At 40.9% G+C, this 24137-nt stretch overlaps 1 protein-coding gene across 1 annotated transcript in view; it reads right to left on the reverse strand.

Annotated features, from left to right (window-relative positions):
- Positions 1-24137, reverse strand: part of LOC139416093 (phospholipid-transporting ATPase ABCA1-like) — a 240692-nt gene that overhangs the window by 147983 nt on the left and 68572 nt on the right. Inside the window, exons 15-22 of the mRNA XM_071164364.1 lie at positions 21852-22074; positions 17475-17696; positions 11614-11818; positions 7913-8029; positions 5765-5936; positions 3977-4108; positions 2708-2847; positions 628-765 (exon numbers count right to left, since the gene is read on the reverse strand). Coding sequence (XP_071020465.1) covers positions 628-765; positions 2708-2847; positions 3977-4108; positions 5765-5936; positions 7913-8029; positions 11614-11818; positions 17475-17696; positions 21852-22074 — 1349 coding nt within the window. The remainder of the gene's footprint in view (positions 1-627; positions 766-2707; positions 2848-3976; positions 4109-5764; positions 5937-7912; positions 8030-11613; positions 11819-17474; positions 17697-21851; positions 22075-24137) is intronic.

The following is a 24137-nucleotide window of genomic DNA, read 5'->3' on the forward strand; positions in this document are numbered from 1 at the left end:
GTCCATGTCTTGCCTTTCAGTCATACATGCAAAAGTGCATCCCAGAAAATGACAAGCAATTGAATATGTCAACAATTAAAGAGCCTTTTAACTGTCCCATCAAATTGGAGTCTCTGATGCCTTATTATCGCTGTCATCTAGTCAACATTATCGGTCTCCGTGACGATACTGTAGACTGGGAAGACAGCTGTGTCATTGCCGACCCAAGCAAAAGCATACCAGAAAAATAGTCATTAAAATTAAATCAATGAGATGCTCATTTAAAAAAAAAAAGTTAACTTGCGTGAGCTCTCCTAAAGCCAAATGATCTACCTTCATTTTGTCATTTTTAAAAAAATAAAAAAACATGTCATTCTGGATTGTTTTACAATGCAGTAACTTCAGATACAACAGCTGTAGACCGTACAGTGAAATGCTTACTCGCAGGCCCTAACCAACAGTGCAATATTTATGTAAAAAATAGGTATTAGGTGAACAATAGATGAGTAAAGAAATAAAAAATAAAAAAGTACCTTGGTCCATATCTGAGAAAGTTGTCCATAGAGAAGAAACATAATAAATACTTAAGTCAATACTCCAAACAACATCATACAGTGTGGTTTGGTATTCAACCGACAGATCCCATACCTTGTTTGTACTTCAACAGTAGTTCCCATATCCCCCTCCGGGCGTATGGGTCCACCCCCGCTGTGGGTTCATCCAGGATGACGATGTTGGACCCTCCCACGAATGCGATTGCCACTGACAATTTCCTCTGCATTCCCCCTGAGAGAGGACACAGTTCACATTTGGTCACTTTCTGCTCCCTAAAAATGACACATATCCCCAATTCCAAAATCAACCCCTGGTCCCTACACCCTAGACACTTGTATGGTGGATCTTAATGAATTGAATAGGTATAGGGAAACAGGTACGATTAGAAGAGGACTTTTTGTGCCCTTGAGAGAACATACAGGCCCAATTCCAAATCAACTTCTGGCCCCTAGCTCCTGGACATATTGTGTAATATGATCCAATCATTTCAGATCCATGCAGTGGAGCCACATTGTATTTAGGTTTTATTTATTTCCTTTAAAATGTGTCAGAGTTAGACCTGATAACCAGGTGTGTGGACTTCCTAGCTAATCAATGACCTTATTGATCGATACAGGGAAGAAACGAGAACCAAGAGACTGAAATGAAAACTAGCATTTACAGTGGCCCTCAAAGACTAGGCCTGATCAATTTTGACATTTAAAAAGCATATCTGTGTTCATTCTGATCAATTTCTTTGAGGTTTGGTCCTGATATCACATACAGTTTGTCAGCTTTTTCCTTTCATAAAGGTTACATTTTTGGTTGAAATCAAAACCAGCAGGTGTCTTTCTCAATAAGGATAGGAAAACACTGTCATAGAATGGCAAGGTATGTACTGTAGCAAATGGTCAGTTTGACATTTTGTTACAGATAGTACAAGCACATGAAACAATTATACTATTGATCGACAGTGTTATTGCCAGTGTGAATATTACACCTTCCAAGCAGATTGCACATCACATACACAAATCCTATGCTGCCTGCTGCTACTCTGTGCTCTATTTTACTCATATTATTATCTATCCTGATGCCTAGTCACTTTACCCTGCCTTCATGTACATATCTACCTCAATTACCTTATATTAATTATCCTGATGCCTAGTCACTTTACCCTGCCTTCATGTACATATCTACCTCAATTACCTTATATTAATTATCCTGATGCCTAGTCACTTTACCCTGCCTTCATGTACATATCTACCTCAATTACCTTATATTAATTATCCTGATGCCTAGTCACTTTACCCTGCCTTCATGTACATATCTACCTCAATTACCTTATATTAATTATCCTGATGCCTAGTCACTTTACCCTGCCTTCATGTACATATCTACCTCTTACATTTGAGTCATCACTCTTATGAAGAGCGACTTAGAGTAGAGAGTGCCCACGTCTTCGTACTGGTCCCGCCTCAACCAACTGAGCCACACGTGACTATGCACCTTTCCTGACGCATAGTCACTTTAACCTGCCTTGATGTATATGTCTACCTCAAATACCTCATACCCCTGCACATTGATATGGTACTGGTGCTTCCTGTATGCAGCTCCATTCCTGAGTATTTTCTATTTTTTTTTAACTCTGCATCGCTGGGAAGGGCTTGTAAGCAAGCATTTCACGGTCAAATCTACACGCGTTGCATATACAATTTTGATTTGTTAACAAGCAGATACACAAATGGTGAAGAAACCCGATTGTGTATCGGGATGATGAAAGTACAATGATTGCATTCCCATCAGGCCATTAGGTCTGTCGTCAAATTTTTATTTGACATGAACTTTCCTCACATTAAAAAGGTTGGATGGAAACCTGACACAGAACAGCACAGGCTGACACTCTGGGAGCTGTTGTGAATGTGTCTTGTGTTGTGCTAATGTTGTGGAAATGTCAGACTAGATTAACCTTGAATGTCATATTTCAGTGATTTTGTTCACATGCAACCCATGACTGGAGCCAATTTATCAAGCATATTGTTTGCCCCCCAGACAATGGATTATACACCTGCATTTCCACACGCATGCGTGCACACACAGTTTGACAAGTGGTGGCTCGGGGACAGAGTTACCTAATGAAAATGTTATATAAAGTTACATTTGTGCATGATTGCATTCCCTGGACACACACACACACCTGACAGGTTCTTGGCAAATTCCTTGCGTTTGTGTGGCAGCCCGACATCCTCGATCATTTGGTCAATCTCCGTTTTCACTTCTTCTCGGCTTCGTCCCTTTAATCTGGAGTAGAAGTAGATGTGTTCCTCCACTGTGAGGCTAAGAAGCAGAAAAAGGGATTTGATTTATCAAAATGTACAAAAAGTGGATCCAATATATTTTCTGCATTTCCAGACAAGTGACAATAATAATAATAATAAAATGTTTGATTAAGTATCATTTGAAATATATATTATTTCATTGTACTTAAAGTTACACGGGATAGTCACTCTTGAACTAAACTTCAAATGAATTTTAACTGCCATAACAAGATCATATGGTCCTTCATGACTCAAAGATGACTTATTAGCGCCCATGAGCACCCTCCTCATCAACTCTCAACCTGTCATATTAACACAATCCACACAACTCTGACACCACTGTTTCCACTCCAGCCAGCCGACTCCATTCACATGTCACAAACTTTTGCGGAATCATCTTGACTGCCAAGCCGACGGGCATATCTGTGCGTACGTTTTAGCGCCTAGCCTACTTCCCGTACACATGAATATTGAGAGCCCCGGTTTAATTATAGACACTTCAGTTCTGTTGGGATAAATATTAATGGCCATAATTTGCCCGGTACTCCGTCATAATCATGATGTAAGAGACATGAGGCGTCGGAGGTCGCAGGTGATCACTCAGCAAAGGGGAAAATGGAAGAGAACCAGATTATTAAAGGGCATAGCGAACAATGTCAGCCTGTGAGTCTGCATTGGGGTTGATAATGACACTATTAGAGGGAAGAGTGTATGGAATGAAAAAAAGCTTTGTTTGAAGTAGCACGAGGATGGGTGAGAATATCGCAATGATTTGAGATGCAAGTTACTGTAGATGTTTCATTTGGAATACGTCCAACATTAACTGTGACATAACATTTTCATGAAAATTGTCTAATTGTAAACATGTTTTTTCCTGTTGAGAAGAGGCCATAAAACCAGATTACAACCAGCTGGTCTCTATTACACCAAGAAACCGAGACGTCTTTTTATATAAAAAATTTAGAGATCATGGGGGTCGGTCATATTTCGGCTGTTATCTGGTCAGACCTTTGCAAAACGTCCTTATACAACCAGTGCACAATCTTCGCATGACATAGTGATTGCAACAAGTTTTGCCTGCTGGGATATTGAGAGGTTATTGAAGAGGTGATTGAGCGATATCGATCCACTTGTTGAATGCCACTTACTCATTGAATAAGACATTGTGCTGAGGGCACATTCCCAGATGCTTTCTAATGGTGTCCATGTCTGTGCGGATATCATAACCGTTTATTAGAGCGGTCCCCGACGTCGGAGCGAAGAGTCCTGTCAGGATCGACCTACAAGACAAAAGGAGAACAAGGAAATGTGCTGGGAAAGTGTGACGTCATTTTCACTTCCGTAGCTATAGAAACAGAATCGAAAACCTTCATAAAACACATTGTGCAGAAGTAAATGAATCCACAATTACGAATATAATTTTATATACACTTTTGTATATCTTAAATAACCACATTTTCTGGAATTTGATTATATAATCTGGAAGTCCAGTCAAAACAGGAAAAGTGAATATGAAAGTGGTGGCGGAAATAGACGTCAACAAAATGTATCGTGGTTGGCTAATCAATCAACAAAATGTATCGTGGTTGGCTAACCAATCAACAAAATGTATCGTGGTTGGCTAATCAATCAACAAAATGTATCGTGGTTGGCTAACCAATCAACAAAATGTATCGTGGTTGGCTAACCAATCAACAAAATGTATCGTGGTTGGCTAACCAATCAACAAAATGTATCGTGGTTGGCTAATCAATCAACAAAATGTATCGTGGTTGGCTAATCAATCAACAAAATGTATCGTGGTTGGCTAATCAATCAACAAAATGTATCGTGGTTGGCTAATCAATCAACAAAATGTATAGTGGTTGGCTAATCAATCAACAAAATGTATCGTGGTTGGCTAATCAATCAACAAAATGTATCGTGGTTGGCTAATCAATCAACAAAATGTATCGTGGTTGGCTAATCAATCAACAAAATGTATCGTGGTTGGCTAATCAATCAACAAAATGTATAGTGGTTGGCTAACCAATCAACAAAATGTATCGTGGTTGGCTAACCAATCAACAAAATGTATCGTGGTTGGCTAACCAATCAACAAAATGTATCGTGGTTGGCTAACCAATCAACAAAATGTATCGTGGTTGGCTAACCAATCAACAAAATGTATCGTGGTTGGCTAACCAATCAACAAAATGTATCGTGGTTGGCTAACCAATCAACAAAATGTATTGTGGTTGGCTAACCAATCAACAAAATGTATCGTGGTTGGCTAACCAATTAACAAAATGTATCGTGGTTGGCTAATCAATCAACAAAATGCACATATTTAATTGTGAGGATAAACATGATAGAGTAATCTCATTACAGCTGCAGTGAAGTAGCATCTTGAAAAAGTGAATTAACTGTAAACAGCTTGTGAAAACAATGTAACCCGTCAAGTATAATTCCCACTCACTTTCCACTCGCAGTTTAGTCATCTTTCAAACTCATCACAAAGTAAGAGCAAGATTTTATTTGATGTGTACTTCATTATTTCAAGAAGAAATCAGAGTTAAATGAACTAGATGAAACAAATGTGCAAATCATTGCATTTATTTTTGTTGCACAATACATTTGAAGTACTATGTAATGTGCTACCATGGAGAACTGCCAGTTTGTGAGTCCTTTCCTCACCTCGCCACTGTGATAGCTGTGTGTTGAGCTTTCTGGGGCAAAATAGCTGCTGTGGCATCACCCAGGTGGGTGTTACACATTGGCAGTGGATGAGGTGTGTTGCATCCATACAATGATGTAAAGCTCTAAGAAGGGGAAATCCACTCCAAAACTCTCTTTAGGTATTTTATTCAGTTTTTGAGGCAATTTTCCCTTTAAGCTTTAAAAACCTAGAAGAGCACTACATACATTCAGTCCATTTGTATTATTGAGTTACTTACATGGTGGTTGTTTTTCCTGCCCCATTGTGACCAAGGAAAGAGGTGATGTGATTCTCGAAGAAGTCCACAGTTAGTCCATCCACAGCAAGCTTTTTCCCAGTTTTATAGATCTTTACAAGGTTCCTGATTGAGACCCCTGCCTTCATATTGAGTGGTGGCTTTTCCAAATAACCTTTAAAAAAAAAAGAAGACAATAGGTCATTAATGCATATATAAATGGTAAATAACAAACACATGTGCCTGTACAGCTCAGTAGGTAGAGCATGGCACTTGCAACGCCAGGATTGTGGGTTCAACTTTTGAGGCCACCCATAAGTAAAATACATGCACTTAGGATAGAATATAGTCGCTTAGGATAGAAGTGTCTGGCATATATTGTTTAAGTGATAATGTCCAAGAAGCCGATACAATTGGCACGGGCATTGTTAGGCCCGAGACAAACACCGGCTTCGGGGGCATTATCACTTTTATACAACAGGTTACCAACATATTCAAATAATGATTGATATATTTTCATGAACTATATTTGTATTAATTTATTCATACTATTTCATCCTTCCATGAGAAATAGTCCTGACACAAATCTAAGGTTGCTACCCAAGCTGGCTGGTTGTTCGTCCTATCGGTTCGGCCCATTCATTAAGTCTTTGTTCTGTATCTATGGACACGACCCAGCCATTCGTCCTAAGTGTTCCATTGCCATACTGGCTGGCAACGTTCTTATCCCTTGCTCGCTAGCTAGCCAACAACGGCTAATTTACAGTCATGTCAAACAGTGCAGACAGAATAACAGCAAAGTAGCTGAATTTTTTTGAGCCTGTTTCCTAATGACATTTATTTGGATACATCCATAACAATAAGGTAATGAGGCACGATTTCACCTGGTATAGAAAATGTGCTCATTCGTCAGGACACTGTTGTTCAGAGGAGCTGGCCAACAACACAGCTACAGTAACACAATCACATCAAACTGAAGCTGGAAAGACAGCAAACTAGCTGCATTTCCTTTCGACTTGTTTTCTATAGGCATTTCTTTGTATAGAGCCATAAAAATGATGCCAGCTGATTCGTGATTTTGACTGGCTGGGAAAAGTTGCTTGCGTGTCTGTCTCGTCCTGACTTCCAACACCTTCATTACTATGGGACAGCTGGAGATCAAATTTCAATATTGAAACAGTGTTGCAAATGTTGGAGAGACAGACAGCAAGGTTTATACAAATCTCCGCTGTTGAAAACTAAAATGTTAGTCGAAACAAAATGTGAGATTTTGTCTCTATGCTTTTTATAGTGATCAAGTTTATAAATTGCCTGTCTGGGCTGATGAGACAGTGGATTGTGCAGTCAGATGAAACAGAGCAAATAGGCATTTTAATGTCATAGATTTAGCCGGTGGTAATTTGTGGAATAGACACCGGCTGGAATGGGGTTATAACCAATCAGCATTCAGGATTAGACCCATCTGTTGTATAATATTATTTTACTATTACATTGATAAGATGAAATTAGACTTTTGATCCATGTCCTCAGAAAAGCTACATAATAAATAGAATTCCACACAATCTACCCAAAGCTCAATAATTATATACCCTTAATTACATAAAAAAAAGGTGTCTGCTATTATAACAAAAGGTCATTTATATACATTTTCATGTTACGGGTGTTGTGTGACACAAATAAAAACAATTCTCTGCTCTCCCCCCTCAGAATAACACAATCAGTTTTAACTTCATTAGTGACACTCTGTGTCACATTTCCTGTTGGCTACCCCCTTTCTGCTGTTCCCAGGAGCAGGTGTGAGGCTCACTTAGCACCTTCCATGCTCACTTAACACAGGAAAAATCATGTTTTTGAATGCACTGGGCCTTTAACATTTACTAATGAGGCTTTGACTTTCCAAGCTCAGCCTTGTTTTTCCCCAACCATTCTCTTTCTCCATTATTATCCAACACACAACCAAGGTGGTAACAATCAGGAGTCTAGTTCTAATTAACAAGACTTATTTAGATTGCAAACAGTCTGTGATTGTAATGACCTGTGTTAAACCAGACAAATGAATACAGTTTGCGTAATGCCTGATTGAATAGATCCACTATGGGATTGAGTGTGTGTTTGTGCAAAGGTGTGTGAGTGAAAAACTGACTACTATACCGGTGTATTCAATGGGGTCCTTGAACTGACTGGGGTCATCATTGGGCGCCGGTGAAGTCCCACACCAATAGGAGGCGGTGAATGGGAAGTACCACGGCTTTGCTATTCCATACTGGCCTGTGATCAAGCATGGAGAAACATCATTCACATTTTAATAACAGCTTGGCTTGAGGGATGGCGCTTTGCAGTGCATATTTCCATCCAGCAAGACTGGCACAAATCCCCCTCTTTTTTTAATTAGAGAAGATGAGATGAATACATTATGGCAATCTGCTGGGATATTATATATATTTTCTGATTATTGACCAAAGTTGTTTTGGCAAGAGAGGAGCGTATCAGTTCTGTGTACTCTGTGGATTTCATAATTACAGTATAACTGCCAAAATAAAGGAAACACCAACTCTCTTAATAGGGCGTTGGACCACCACATCAATTCTACAAGTGTCTGGAACGCTATTGAAGGGATGCGACAGCATTCCTACAAGAATTTCCATCATTTGGTTTTTTGTTGGGGGTGGTGGAAAACGCTGTCTCGGGCGCTGCTCCAGAACCTCCCGTAAGTGTTCAATTGGGTTGAGATCTAGTGACTGAAACAGCCATGGCATATGGTTTACATCGGTTTCATGCTCTTAACCATTCAGTGACCACACGTGCCCTGTGGATGGGGGTTATTGTCATTATATGGGGGCATTGCCACGGTAGCCAAAATAATGGCCTACCCAGCATTTTTATACATGATGAGATGTTAATTGTTGAATTAATTCAGGAACCACACCTGTGTGGTGGCACCTGCTTTCAATATACTTTGTATCCCCTATTTACTAAAGTGTTTCCATTATTTTGGCAGGTACCTGGACATTTTGTCTACAAAATATACTGAGCAAAAATATAAACGCAACATTTTCAAAGATTTTACAAAGCTATGTAAGGAAATCAGTCAATTGAAGTACATTTTGTAGGCCCTAATCTATGAATTTTACATGACAGGGCAGGGGTGCACCCACTAGGGAGCCATGTCCAGCCAATCAGAATGAGTTTTTCCAGACAAAAGGGCTTTATTACAGACAGAAATACTCCTCAGAAGGGACTGGGCTACGGTGGTTACACATGGTTTGCGGTTGTGAGGCTGATTGGACATGCTGACAGATTTTTTAAAAGAACAATGGAGGCAGCTTATAGTAGAGAAATTAACATAAAATTATCTGGAAACAGCTCTGGTGGACAGATCTGGCAATTGTGGCATTGTGTTGTGTGACAAAACTGCACATTTTAAAGTGGTTTTTTATTGTCCCCAGCACAAGGTGCACCTGTGTAATGATCATCCTGTTTAATCATCTTCTTGATATGCCACACCTGTCAGGTGGATGGATTAACTTGGCAAAAGAGAAATGCTAATTAACATGGATATAATCAAATATGTGCCATCATTTTTGTAAAGTTTTTGTGCGTATGGAAAATGTTGGATTTGTTTTTCTTCAGCTCATTAAACATGGAACCAACACTTTACATTTTGCATTTTTATTTTTGTTCAGTGTAGTTTATCATACTTTACACACTTTCCCCCCAAGATCAGAGTACTATATTCATCACAATCCAGTGGGCACAGACGTCAGTTCAACGTCTATGTTTGATTTACATTTGGTTGACTTGACAACTAATATAAATTCTACGTAAAATCAAAGAAACATGTCACCATGTCATTGGACATGTCAATTCCCTAACGTTGATGACTTTTTCAAAGCCAATCAGTTTTCCATGTTGATTCAATGTCATTACATTGAAGTATTTCGTTGAAATGAAGTGGAAACATTGATTCAACCAATTCTTGCCCGGTGGGAATGGTCAAAACTGTTCCCTTTATGTACATTATGTTCATATTGGTGGGATAATATATATATATATATTACCAGTCAAAAGTTTGGACACACCTACCCAATAAAGGGTTTTGATAATTGTTTACATTGTAGAATAACAGTGAAGATGTCAAAACAAAGAAATAGCACATGGAATCATGTAGTGACCAAAAAAGTGTAAAACAAACCAAAATATATTTTATATTTGAGATTCTTCAAAGTAGCCACCCTTTGCCTTGATGATAGATTTGCACTCTCATTCATTCAACCAGCTTCACCTTGAATGCTTTTCCAACAGTCTTGAGAAGTTCCCACATATGCTGATCACTTGTTGGCTGCTTTTCCTTCACTCTGCGATCCAACTTATCCCAAACCATCTCAATTGGGTTGAGGTCGGGGGATTGTGGAGGCCACTCCATCACTCTTCCTCTTGGTCAAATAGCCCTTAGTCAGCCTGGAGGTGTGTTGCGTCATTGTCCAGTTAAAAACAAATTATAGTCCCACTAAGTGCAAACCAGATGGGATGGAGTAGTGGTAGCCATGCTGGTTAAGTGTGCCCTGAATTCTAAATAAATTACCAACAGTGTCAACAGCAAAGCACCACCACACCATCGCACCTCCTCCTCCATGCTTCACGGTGGGAACCACACATGTAGAGATCATCCATTCACCTACTCTGCGTCACACAAAGACACAGAGGATGTAACCAAACATCTCTAATTTGGACTCATCAGACCAAAGGACAGATTTCCATTGGTCTAATGTTCATTGCTCGTGTTTCTTGGCCCAAGCAAGTCTGTTCTTCTTACTGGTGTCCTTTAGTAGTGGTTTCTTTGCAGCAATTTGACCATGAAGGCCTGATTCACGCAGTCTCCTCTGAACAGTTGATGTTGAGATGCGTCTGTTACTTGAACTCTATGAAGCATTTATTTGGGCTGCAATCTGAGGTGCAGTTAACTCTAATGAACTTATCCAGCAGAGGTAACTCTGGGTCTTCCTTTCCAGTGGCGGTCCTCATAGGAGCTTGTTTCATCATAGCACTTGATGGCTTTTGTGACTGCACCTGAAGGTCTTTTCAAATTATTGACATTTTCCGGATTGATTGACCTTTATATCTTAAAGTAATCATGGACTGTTGGTTCTCTTTGCTTATTTGAGCTGTTCTTGCCATAATATAGACTTGGTCTTTTACCAAATAGGGCTATCTTCTGTATACCACCCTTACCTTGTCACCCTTACCCTTACCTCATGAAGCTGGTTGAGAGAATGCCAAGAGTGGGCAAAGCTGTCATCAAGGCAAAGAAAATATAACATATGTTTTGATTTGTTTAACGCTATTTTGGTTATTACATATGTGTTAGTTCTTCACTATTGTTCTACAATGTACAAAATAGTAAAAATAAAGCAAAAGCCTTGAATGAGTTGGTGTGTCCAAACATTTGGCTGGTACTGTACGTTACTAATCAACGACACTTTATCCACTAAAAGATGTCATTATCTACAGCTCTCACAGTCCATACTTGGACAATTCAGGAGAACGCTAAACTGACCCAGGGTCACAGATTGGGGCAGCTTCACCATAATGCTCACTGTCCATATTAAGACAGTCACACCTTTAAGGACGTTGTGTCAGATTCACTTGGAGTTGGAGAATCCTAATATGGATACCGTACAGTGAGCATTACGGTGTACACTAGGGAGAAGTTGCCCCTAGACACCGATCTTGGGTCAGTTTAGCTTTCTCTCCACTAAGGGTTAGGATTATGGGAGGGGATTCTAGATCTGTACCTAGGGGACACTTCACTCCGGATGAGTGCATTACTGATGGCGTTCTCATGAATGAGTTACCTGGGAAGACGTTCTCGATGTACCACGTGAGCAGCCAGTAGATGAGGGAGTCGACTAGCATCATGATGATGGACACGATGAAGCTATACTGGTCTCCGTCTTCAGGATTTTGGGCGATGTTACTCCACTGAATACCGATGCCCTGCTCCTCATACTTGGCAAAGTTCTCACAGCCATACCCGAAGGCCACGCACGACAGCAAACTCTGGAAATGGATGCAGTTAAGATGTGTTTGGTTATTTCAGAATGGACGTCAGATCATCAATATCATCTTCGACATTAGTGTGGCAGAGCACGTCAGGAAGTTCAAGGCAAAACAATGAACTTGTACAGGATATGTAACACTGCCATTGAATTATATTGTGTTTGCTGATTTTCATTCTAGCCTTTGTCTATGATCAGTACGTGATCTAGCTTTGGGAAATTGTCGTCGTGTTTAATCGGGCAAAATGTATATATTTTTTTTTGCAACAGACAACACCATTCTATGTTCTAATTGGGCATATTCCACTAACTTTTAAAATGTTTCAAAACGCTTTCTACCGCTTTCTCCCTTCTGGTATGTGGGCACACTAGTCTAGCTAATCAATGTAAATGATTGATAAATCATTTCCTTTAAGTACAAAGAAGAAAAGAACATCAGCAGACAGGAGAGCGGCGTTTGGGGACTGGTTTCGTGCAGCCCAAGAAGTTCCAGCTGGTCAAAGAAACAAATGTGGATGGCAAGTCATGTGTGTCCAACAAAAACGTGTTACATCTTTCATACCGTAGGAAAGCTAGGGAAATGGCAAATGATGCTTTGCCCATGACACATCCTCTGGTACAGCCGATCACTCTCTTCTCCGTGTTGCCTGCCAGCTGTTTGGGCATGCTTAATTTACCCCAAGCATTTAAGCCCAGCCAGATGACACCAACAAAATATCACTCAAAAACTGTATTTTGGTATTTGCTCCATTAGTCCACTGTTGATATAATATTTAGCATGTCAGCAATCAAGTTTTCAAGATATAGAACTTTCAAAACACAAAGTGTCACAGTCCATTTTGGACTACTGAAACAAATGTGACCTGTTTAAAGAAGCTTGGCGTATGTCACATATCTCTACTTTTCTCCAATGTAAAAAAAAAAAAAAAACTGAATCGAGGCGGTTGGTCACAAATACCAACAGATAGTTTTGAATGGTATTTTTCTTTAATAAAGCCTTGTAGACCAACACATTATGTACAACAGCACAAAAAAAGCATCAATATTCGCCCTCTTCTGTCGCATCTTAACCGTCTAAAATCGTCAACTGCCAAAGTCTCCAAGTGAATGAAATTCTGACATTGACAATAGGGGCAGTTACAGCACCACAGACACCCGAGGTCTGATCTGACCTCTATCCGCAGTCTCTCCATGCACAGCCCCTGGCATCAATTCAACTGTCCCCCTAAGCCCAAGGTCGGACACGTTCGCCTGCCAAACAATGGGCAGCCAACCACCGGACATTGGGTGACGGCAGGGCAGTGACTGACCCCTCCATGACCTTTGAGTGACAGGCTGACAGAGCGACGGTGCGGCCAGTCTGACTTTGAGAAGGGCAGACGCAGCAGAATCAAACACAAACAGACCACCCGCTATGAAAACACGTCAACATAACAATACGGAGGCCACAACAAGCACCCAGCCAGCGGAAAGAAGGAAAAAGCTACTAGCTCTGTTCGAGAGCTCTCACAGATGACAAACAACGCATTTACATCTGAGAGGAGGAGGATCCTTCATTTGTTTGTGGAGAAGGTGAATCAAAGGAAGAAGAAAAAAAACTGGATGCTGGAGAGATAATTGGATTTTGTATTTGTGCTATCTTATTGCTTGTCCCTGTGACATCACACACACAGACAATACCTTTGCTTAGGAAAAATCCTTGAGTCACAACACTCACATTAAAATATACAATATTTTTCATTATTCAAATGTAGTGGTATGGATATGATATCAAAGACAATACGCACGCACAATACTGAGCGGGTGTTGTGTGTGTGTGTGTGTGTGTGCGTGCGTGCGTGTGTGTGTGCGTGTGTGTGCGCGCCTGGGAACAATGTACCTTCCTCTATGTTGGGAAGGGAAAAAACATCCATACACTCTAATAAATAAACTATAGGGATGGACTGTAAGTCAACGTGGTCAGAGGAACACTGTTCATGCAAATGAAAGGAGTAGTCTTCTGTCTAAGCAGGGGGAGCAGAGGAAGGACATCTCAATGCCAAGGGCACAACTCCACGAAAGCACTTTGGCTGAGGAAGAGTGCACGGAATAAAATAGTTCTGTAAAGCAGTGTTCTTTCTCCCCTCATGATACAATATATATGAAACACACTTAGGCAGAAAAGTGGAGATGCCATAAGGAGAACTGGCAACTTTTCCTCACAAGAACACAATAAAAACCCTGACTACTTAGCACACAAACTACTCTCAGATGAGATCAATTTGTTCCATTGTGTTGGCATTACTTGTTTGAATGCTGGGTTTAAAGGAAGTAGTGCATACCAGCATTGAAATATACACTATATATACAAAAGTATGTGGACACCCCTTCAAATTAGTGGACTCGCATAATTCAGCCAAACATGTTGCTGACAGGTGTATAAAAATCGAGCACACAGCCATTCAATCTCCATAGACAAACATTGGCAGTCGAATGGCCTTACTGAAGTGATCAGTGAATTTCAAAGTGGCACTGTCATAGGATGCCACCTTTCCAACAAGTCAGTTCGTCAAATGTCTTTCCTGTTAGAACTGCACCAGTCAACTGTAAGTGCTGTTATTGTGATGGGGAAACGTCTAGGAGCAACAACGGCTCAGCCGCGAAGTGGTAGGCCACAAGCTCGCAGAACGGGACTGCCAAGGGCTGAAGCACATAGCTCATAAAAATAGTCTGTCCTCGGTTTCAACACTCACTACCAAGTACCAAATTGCTGTGACACTTTGTGTTTTCTGGAAGCACAAGAACTGTTCATCGGGAGCTTCATGAAACGGGTTTCCATGGCCAAGCAGCCGCACACAAGCCTAAGATCACCATGCGCAATGCCAAGCGTTGGCTGGAGTGGTGTAAAGCTCGCCGCCATTGGACACTGGAGCAGCTGAAACGCGTTCTCTGGAGTGATGAATCCCACTTCACTACCTGGCAGTCTGACAGACTAATCTGGGTTTGGCAGATGCCAGGAAAATGCTACCTGCCCCAAGATTCTGTGCAACAGTTTGGGGAAGGCTCTTTCCTGTTTAAGCATGACAATGCCCCATGCACAAAGCGAGGTCCGTACAGAAATGGTTTGTGGAGACCGGTGTGGAAGAACTTGACAAGCGTGCACAGAGCCATGACCTCAACCCCATCGAACGCCTTTGGGATGAATTGGAACGGCGACTGCGAGCCAGGCCTAATCGCCCAACATCAGTTCCCGACCTCACTAACGCTCTTGTGGCCGAATGGAAGCAAATCCCTGCAGAAATGTTCCAACATCTAGTGGAAAGCCTTCCCAGAAGAGTGGAGACTGTTATAACAGCAAAGGGGGAACCAACTCCATATTAATGCCCATGATTTTGGAATGAGGATGTTTGACAAGCAGATGTCCATGTACTTTTGGTCATGTAGTGTAGAAAACACACAAAGCATTGTCAGGTGCCAAAGTAAGATATATTTTCAGGCCGCGGCTTAAAATTTCAATTTTGATAAACAAGGAAACATGGTTCTACTCGAAAGATGTGTCTAGGCCTCACTGCAATGAAGATTAAGAATTGCTGCGTGTGTGTCTGCAGAACGGGTGGCTCCAGGACAAATGATAATACACAGAACATAAAGGTCAGTCAGAAACGCTACAATCAAAGTTGAGCATGTACAGTGGGGCAAAAAAGTATTTAGTCAGCCACCAATTGTGCAAGTTCTCCCACTTAAAAAGATGAGAGGCCTGTACATTTTCATCATAGGTACACTTCAACTATGACAGACAAAATGAGAAAAGAAAATCCAGAAAATCACATTGTAGGATTTTTTATGAATTCATTTGCAAAGCAGGGGGACACGTCTGGCACTGCAGGATTTGAGTCCCTGGCGGCGTAGTGTGTTACTGATGGTAGGCTTTGTTACTTTGGTCCCAGCTCTCTGCAGGTCATTCACTAGGTCCCCCCGTGTGGTTCTGGGATTTTTGCTCACCGTTCTTGTGATCATTTTGACCCCACGGGGTGAGATCTTGCGTGGAGCCCCAGATCGAGGAAGATTATCAGTGGTCTTGTATGTCTTCCATTTCCTAATAATTGCTCCCACAGTTGATTTCTTCAAACCAAGCTGCTTACCTATTGCAGATTCAGTCTTCCCAGCCTGGTGCAGGTCTACAATTTTGTTTCTGGTGTCCTTTGACAGCTTTTAGGTCTTGGCCATAGTGGCGTTTGGAGTGTGACTGTTTGAGGTTGTGGACAGGTGTCTTTTATACTGATAACAAGTTCAAACAGGTGCCATTAATACAGGTAACGAGTGGAGGACAGAGGAGCCTCTTAAAGAAGAAGTTACAGGTCTGTGAGAGCCAGAAATCTGGCTTGTTTGTAGGTGACCAAATACTTATTTTCCTCCATAATTTGCAAATGAATTCATTAAAAATCCTACAATGTGATTTTCTGGATTTTTTCCCCCTCATTTTGTCTGTCATAGTTGAAATGTACCTATGATGAAAATTACAGGCCTCTCATCTTTTTAAGTGGGAGAACTTGCACAATTGGTGGCTGACTAAATACTTTTTTGCCCCATTGTATATGCTGTTTATATTTTCTTTTTTATTCCAAAGGACAGAATCCCATAAAAACTACCCAATGGGTTTATTCAGTCGCACTTATCCGCTTTCTCAAGTATGTGTATCATAAAGTCTTGAGTTAAATGACTGAGTGCTTGTACTTCTGGCAGAGAGTCGGAAAAGTAATATCCCCATTTGAAGTAAACCTTAAAAGCTCAATAACTGCACCCGTATAGGAAATGAAAAACACGACTCGATATTAGAAAACCAGAAGTTCATGATGTCAGAGGAAATCAACGTTTCCAACTTAGAGATCACAGAAAACCGACAGAAGTATTGCAAATTGCATCTTGTTTATGGGATAAGGTCAATGGGATACATTCCAAAACACATGAACCTAATGTGAAAAGGTGAGAGATATCAATACATATTTGGATCAAATGGAACCACAAATACAACAACATTATTATTAAGGTTAAGGTTATTGAAGTAGCCATATAGATCTGACGATACACTGGTAGAGTTAAAAGGTTGAGAGAATAATGGTTACAGGGCACATAGGGATGTCATAAGTGACTCGTTTATAATTCAAATTATTCTTGTGTGTCAGAGCAAAGATTCTATTGTTCAGGTCATGGGGATTGCACAGTGTATGGACATTATCCCAGCATCCGTACTAGGCGTGTGTGTGTGTGCGTGTGTGTGTGTGTGTGTGTGTGTGTGTGAGTGAGTGAGATAGTGTGTTAATTTCAGTAACCCACATCTCATACTTGTTTAGATTCACATTGGTCTTGGAGAACCACATGGTGTGCAGGCTTTTGTTCCAACACAACTCACCACAGGTTTGATGATCAGTTCATATATTGAATCAGGTCTGCTATTAAAGCTGGGATTATGCCTGGTATTGACAGTCTGTTTCCAAGCCTGAACCCCACAACTCTCTAGGTCAAAGTACAAACTTCATCTCTCTTCAATACCATAACAGAATCACTTACTGAGTTTTCAATACAGTTCCAAATCCAGACCATAATAAACACCCACTGGGTCTCTGCTGTCCATTATGGACCTGTGGTGGAAGGTACAGTAGTTCCATAGGTCCACTCACCACAGCGATTTTGACCTGGAACCCCATGACGTCCCTCCAGGCATAGCAGAGGAGGTGCGGCAGGTAGAGGACGAAGTAGATGAGGCCTCCGCACGCCGCCGCCAGGTTGGCCTTGGAGAAGAAGACGCTGATGAAGAAACACTCCATAATGGTGGCCACGCAGAAGACCAGCAGGAAGACGAAGATCACTGAGGGGTCGCTGTACTGCAGCACCTTCCCATACTGCACCGGGAGAGGGTTGGAAAGGAAGGGATAATAAAAGGGACAAGAGGGGGAAAACAACACTGTGGCCCTGTTCGAAATGCTTCCTTCCTCATTTTCATGAGATAATCAGAGATCTGTAAGTGATGAGTGATAGGTGAAAGCAAGGCTATTGTAGGTAGATGATCAATTACCATTACAATTCCAAACAACTAATTCACCATATTTTCGAGCTACAGAACTGTGATTTAGAAAAAATAATAATATCTCACGTAAAAAATAATCCTACATTATCAGGGTTTTACTTTCATCAATCGAAACATTTTTGATCGGTGTTTACTTCAAGAAAGTATAAAGGAAGGATATATTTCGAACAGGGCCATTGGTAGCCACGAAACTACCCTAGTTAGCACTTTGTGAGTATTGATTGCCAATGGATGTTTGAGCCTTAACCATTTCTTGTGTCTACAAAAAAAAAAAACTGAGTGACCATCACTGATTGTGGCGATTAAGTTATTATTTGTGAAGAGAGCACAAAGCAGAACAAAAATGAAGCTTTTGATTAAAATGACTCATTGTTGAGGATTCGATAAGCAGTAGGCAGAGTGACTCGCCAGGTGTTGATAGTGTCTTATGAAGACCACTAATGTATCACCTGTTGTACTTCTAACATACCGTAGTATCAAAATATGATTTAATATCACGTTGACTTAATGGACGGTCACTTGCATCCATAACTCCCTCTATGGATTTGAAAGTGGTTCCCCAGCTCCATCCCAACAGCAATCCACTTTCTGCCATTTTTGTTGTTTTTCTAATAAAGGAGTGAGCCTTTAATTGTTAGTCCATTGTTAGTTGTAATATAACCCCTAAAGTGGCGTCACTCTGCTTAGCTGCATTAAAAGGAGACCCTTTCCCAGTCTTGGAGGTCTGTCCACTAGAGCAACTTAACTCTTTGATTACACTTCATTACAATGTCCATTGAACAAACCCAAACCCACTGAATACTGTAGTATTGATAAACCACTGGTTTGTTACAAGCAGTGGTAGCCAAGCTAACAGCCTCATCTAAATTGATAAGAAACACTGCCTAATTATGCTGTTTGGTATTACAGCACTTCTAATGATTGTTTATTAATTGTTTACTTCATGCTAATATTGCAATATGCCTTATCAGTTCCTTCTTGTCCAGCCATTGGTAATCTTAGCCTTGAAATGAGAATGAGTTGGTGCCCATTGTCCACAGACCTTCAAGAAGTGGTCAAAGGTCTCCCTGAATCAGAGTGGAATCAGTGTTGAATCACCTTGAGGATGAGGGTGAGGAGGAACGCACTGACAGCCAGCGGCAGCACGCTGGACACGGCCCAGCTCAGCCAGTAGGCAGAGCTCCTCAGCCCCATCATCCTCACCGTCTCCTTCAAACGTGCCTCCTTCTCCATAACGATGCCCTTGACGATCATGGCCACCGAGTAGATCCAGGCCAGGGTCATGTATAGGGGCAGAGAGCGCGCCAGCGAGCGGAGGAACCTAAAGGGGGGGGAGGGGTCGGACAGCGGGTAGGGTGTACACGGCCCAGTCACATCTGGATGTTGATTGAGATTTTCTACTGTGCTGTTGTCGCGGTAAAATCCCAGTGTGTGTATTATGTAACTACAACTGGATTTCCAGCAATAAACTTGATAGATGTTAGAGCAAATAGACTTCACTGGTGGTGATCGCATTCAGGTGGCCTGAGATATGGATTTCCAATGTTTTGCCCTCGTTCATTTTCTGCAAAGTTCTGTGTCAACATACAGTAGTTATGAGGTGTACAAGCGCATGTGGCAGACTCTCAAAGAAAGTATGAATGTTATCCACAGACGCTGAAACAACCTTCACCCACTGGACACAGACATCAGTACAACATCTATTTTTGATTTACTTTCGGTTGAGTTGTCAACTAACGTGAATTCAATGTATATTCAACAAAACATTTCACCATGTCATTGTATTTAGGTGAAAAGTTGGGGGGAAAAATACTAAATTCCCTTACGATGATGACTTTTTTCAATTTCAATCAGTTTTACACCATGATTCAACGTCATCACATTACAATTTGTGGTTGAAATTAAGTGGAAACAATGTTAATTCAACCAGTTTTCGCCCAGTGGGCAGTAAGTACATTATGAGGTCATATAGAGGTAGAATATGTTGATCACCACTAAAGTCATATTTCCATTAGGGAACATGGTCTGTGAAGAACCAAATCAATCTGTTGATTTACCTAACGAATGCATTCATCTTGTTTTTTTTATTTGAGTGGGAAGCAAAGAAAGGCCACAGTGTTTGGGCCAACAATATTAATAAACTCAGATGAATAACTCTAGACAGGAGGGGAATTAGCATTTTGACATCCCCTGGAGTGGAATGGCAATTGGAAAAGAAGAGGGGAAATTCAGGTGTTGATGACCAAACTTGTGGCAGTCATGCCTAGTCCAGACACAGCAGTCAAATAATTCCCGGATATACAAAATGGCCATGAAAATATCATCATAATAATAACTGATCTCTATGATTTGAATACACATCATGCCCAGTGGTTCCTCCAAGGCACCCAACTAACTCAATTTATTGTTATTAATGTTTACAAATTGCTGATGGCTGGCAAACACATTAGGGTGATGGGGAAATTACATATTGCCCAGCTGTTCAAATATCAATTTTATTTACCAGGAGTATTTTCCAATTAAACTGCAAAAAAATGTATTAGCTGATCTACATTATATACTATCCTTTTCTTTTTAATTTAACCATGCATATGAATTACGAGGCTGAAAAGAGCACAGTACCTTTTAGAGGCAGATACAAACAATGCAAACGTGTGTGTGTGGTGATGAGCAAACAAAATGGCCACCTCATTGTGATAATGGTTCTATAATTTAGCTTAGACGCACATTAGTCCATGGACGGGGGATCAATTTAACAGATAGGCCACTTCATTACACACGGCAGGATCAATGACACAGAAGAGTGATGTACATTTAAAGCTAAAGAGCAGCAGCTCATGTGTCTCCCATCAACAGCTTTAAGAGTGACGCCGTTCAGTAATGACTAGGTGAAAGCTGTATGTAACACAGGCCGATTTGATGCAGCATTTTAAAGTTATCAAGAGGACATACTGTATGTATTTGGCAGCATACAGGACCATTGTACAACATTGAACACAGTGTTCCTACTGTCATACATGATTATATAGAGTCACTCAGAGGCCATATCGAGTCAGCCATAATGTCTAATGTGATATTCCGGTACGCATCCAAAATTGCTTGGATTCTGTAAGTGCACAGCATAACGGATGGACATTTTTTTTTGTATATAGCTTCTCCTAATGGATCCATTCTCAATGACAGACGTTTTATCCAAAGACTGTCTCGATGGGTGGAATACTGTCTTTCATCTAGTCGCACCAGTATGACTCTCCGGAGTGTCACTAGGGAAGTTGTGTCACATCGATGATACACATCATTTAGTACATGCTTGAACAGCGTGCAAAGAAGGCGATGCAATCGCAGGAAATACAGGCATATGATTTACAACAAGGCTGATTTTAAAGTAGGGAAATGACGATTTTAGTACCAAGCTCAATCAATTAGCATGACACAGTGGAAATTGAGAGAGGTCATGCCTGATTTGTTTACAACCAAAAAATATTATTGGCATTAGTTATCCCAGAATTAACGGGAGCAAGAGTAACAAAGAACAAGGCACAACCACTTTAAAATCAAACATCTTTTAGATCCTGTATAACAAAATGTTGTGCACCTGCACGCTGTCCTAATATGGACACTTAATCTGATTAATGTACATACTTCTCTTAAATTAAACAATGTTTTCTCGTCACTTCTCTTTAAACAATATAGCACTTCAAACGGCACTGTGACTATAATGCAATTACACCAACGCGGATGTGTTTAATTGACTCATTAGGTAAAGTTTATATAACTTGCATGATAATCTTCTTCTGTATTCCTTTGCACACTAAGTAGGACCATCAGGAAACAATATGCTGTACAAGCTCAAGGACAGTCAATGAGCGCTAACAACCGGTGGAATCTGTTACTCCACATCAGTTTATTTTAGTAACCAAGTGATATTGTGCTTTGTTATTTGAAAGTAGTCATCATTCTCAGTACTGACCTTAACCATGACACTTATGAATGCGCATGGGACCATGAGCAGGACAAAGTTCTCGGTGAACCACGCGAACCAAATGGCACCGTTCTGAACTCCAACGGCCCGCTGAACCTCCTTGAGCCTGAGCTCCTTCTCCAGGACGAGGCCCTTGATGGTCATGCAGACGGTGTACATGAAGGCCAGCACCAGGTACATGGGAAGCATGGTTCCGATACTCGCGAGGAAGCTGGTGGGTGCAAAGGGAAGGCAAGGGAGGCAATCACAGAGGTCACGACACAGCTACGCCGCTGATATCGACAAGCCCAGGTTTCGATAAGGGAAGGCAATGCAGCAAGAGGCGAGTTAATGCATTATTTATTGATCATCTGTTGTATAAATCCCACTCCTTACGTAAAGACAAAGCTCTCGCAACCAGGTTTTCAGAGATGCGCTGAATGAGGTGAGGCATGTTGAACAACTAACAAAAACAAAATCAATCTCGTCTTCAAATCAATGTGTATCTTGAGTTCAGAATCAGCACTTAGTTTAATGGACTAATATAGTCTTTCGCACGTTGTTTTAATCTTGTCGTACTATCATAGCTAAGCATAATAATGTACTGAACAGGGAGCCTTGGCAACCATTGTTCTATTGTTAAAATGGCCTATAGTCATTTTGAGAAATTCAACACAGTTTAGGATAACACTTTGTCTGAACACCTCATTTTTCATCCAGTGAACGGACCCTTGCCCCTTAGAAGACCGAGAGAGAAAATAAGTTCTGTTGATGCAGTAAATGTCATCGTCCCAACAGATGATCCATTAAGATAGACACACTCTGGGAGTTTTTAATCAAGGGTCCAATACGTTTATAGATTCAGCTCTATTATAAGGGGATTTTATATTGCACTAGCCTTCATAAACCTTGTGCATCAGCTTTATCTAACCATCTAGAACCACCAGCCATACTCAGCATGATGGATCATTTGATGATGTTACAATAGAATCAGACAGTATTAAAGCATGTTGGTGGTATTTATTGGGATGACTCATGTACTGGAGGCAACTCTGCAGGATAGTCACTAGCTGGCACAGCCACAAAGTCTCAAAATCTGATTTTAAGCCTAACCGTTACCTTAACCCTAACCTTAACCACACTGCTAACCCTAACCTTAAATGACCAAAAAATGTATTGTTTTCATTGGATTGTTACGATATATAGGCAATTTTGACATTGCATCTGGCCCATCTAGTGGAAATCGCTCAGCTCTGCCCCCAGGATAAGATTCATCCCAATAAACTTCAAACACGTTTCATAGTGCCATGTCAATATATTGTACGGCCCCAATATAATAAAGTGCTGCCATTGCTCTATTAGACAGTGAAGAAGATATATCAAATCGATTATGCCTTTGACAAAGTAAAGATTTCACATATCAATTGTGCTTACCGACCATAAATACAATCCTTAGAATGCCAACGAAGCACCAGTTTATCACGGTGTGGCAAGCAGGATAAAGGAAGTCTATATACCGTAATAGGTAGAACGGTGTCCCACTTTCAAGCTAATAAACATTAAGATTTAATAAAAGTACATTCCCGGTGCATTTACACTGGGCTAATTTCTCGGCTAACTTTTGGGCGAGTGATTTGTTATGGGACTTCTGAGACTCGGCCAAATGAAAATGGGCCGGCACAAAAGCCTACTTCCCTTAATTGGTCATTCGCCCCTGACAATAAGGACCATTTTCACGAGGAAAGCAGGAGCAGACAGGTTTTTTTCCCTCTTTCCAGCACCTAAAGATTTTCTCCAAACCTAGCTGAGTAAGTAGAGGCATATGTGAGCATAGAAACATGGGTAGTGGCTACCCAGAGATGTTAAAAACACTATAAAAGTTTATATGATTATCACGGGCCAATGTATCATATTAATTGCAAATTACGGCGTGATCCGCTAGGATTGTCCATTTATAAGAGAAGTGCCTTTTATAAATGCCTCACCTGCCCCCTTCACTACCATATGCCAGAATGCAAGCACCACAAAATAGACTTTTCTAACCATTTGTGGAGAGAACTTGGAGTTTTGCCTAGCTTTGAAAGACATCAACCAAACGCTGTCTCTCAGTAGTACCAATTAGGGAGTCAGAGGGGAATAACGGTGTACCTTGTCCTCTACTTCGCAATGTAGAGACAGCCCTTGTGACAGAGAAAATTCAGTAATGCGAGTGCTTGAATGGGAGCGACCTGGCTTCGAGGTCACTTCCTGTTCTCTCGTGGGATGTATCACTTTCACAGGAAGCAGTGTAAGCCA

The sequence above is a fragment of the Oncorhynchus clarkii genome, chromosome 9 (assembly GCF_045791955.1).
Source record: "Oncorhynchus clarkii lewisi isolate Uvic-CL-2024 chromosome 9, UVic_Ocla_1.0, whole genome shotgun sequence".
NCBI lineage: Eukaryota > Metazoa > Chordata > Actinopteri > Salmoniformes > Salmonidae > Oncorhynchus > Oncorhynchus clarkii.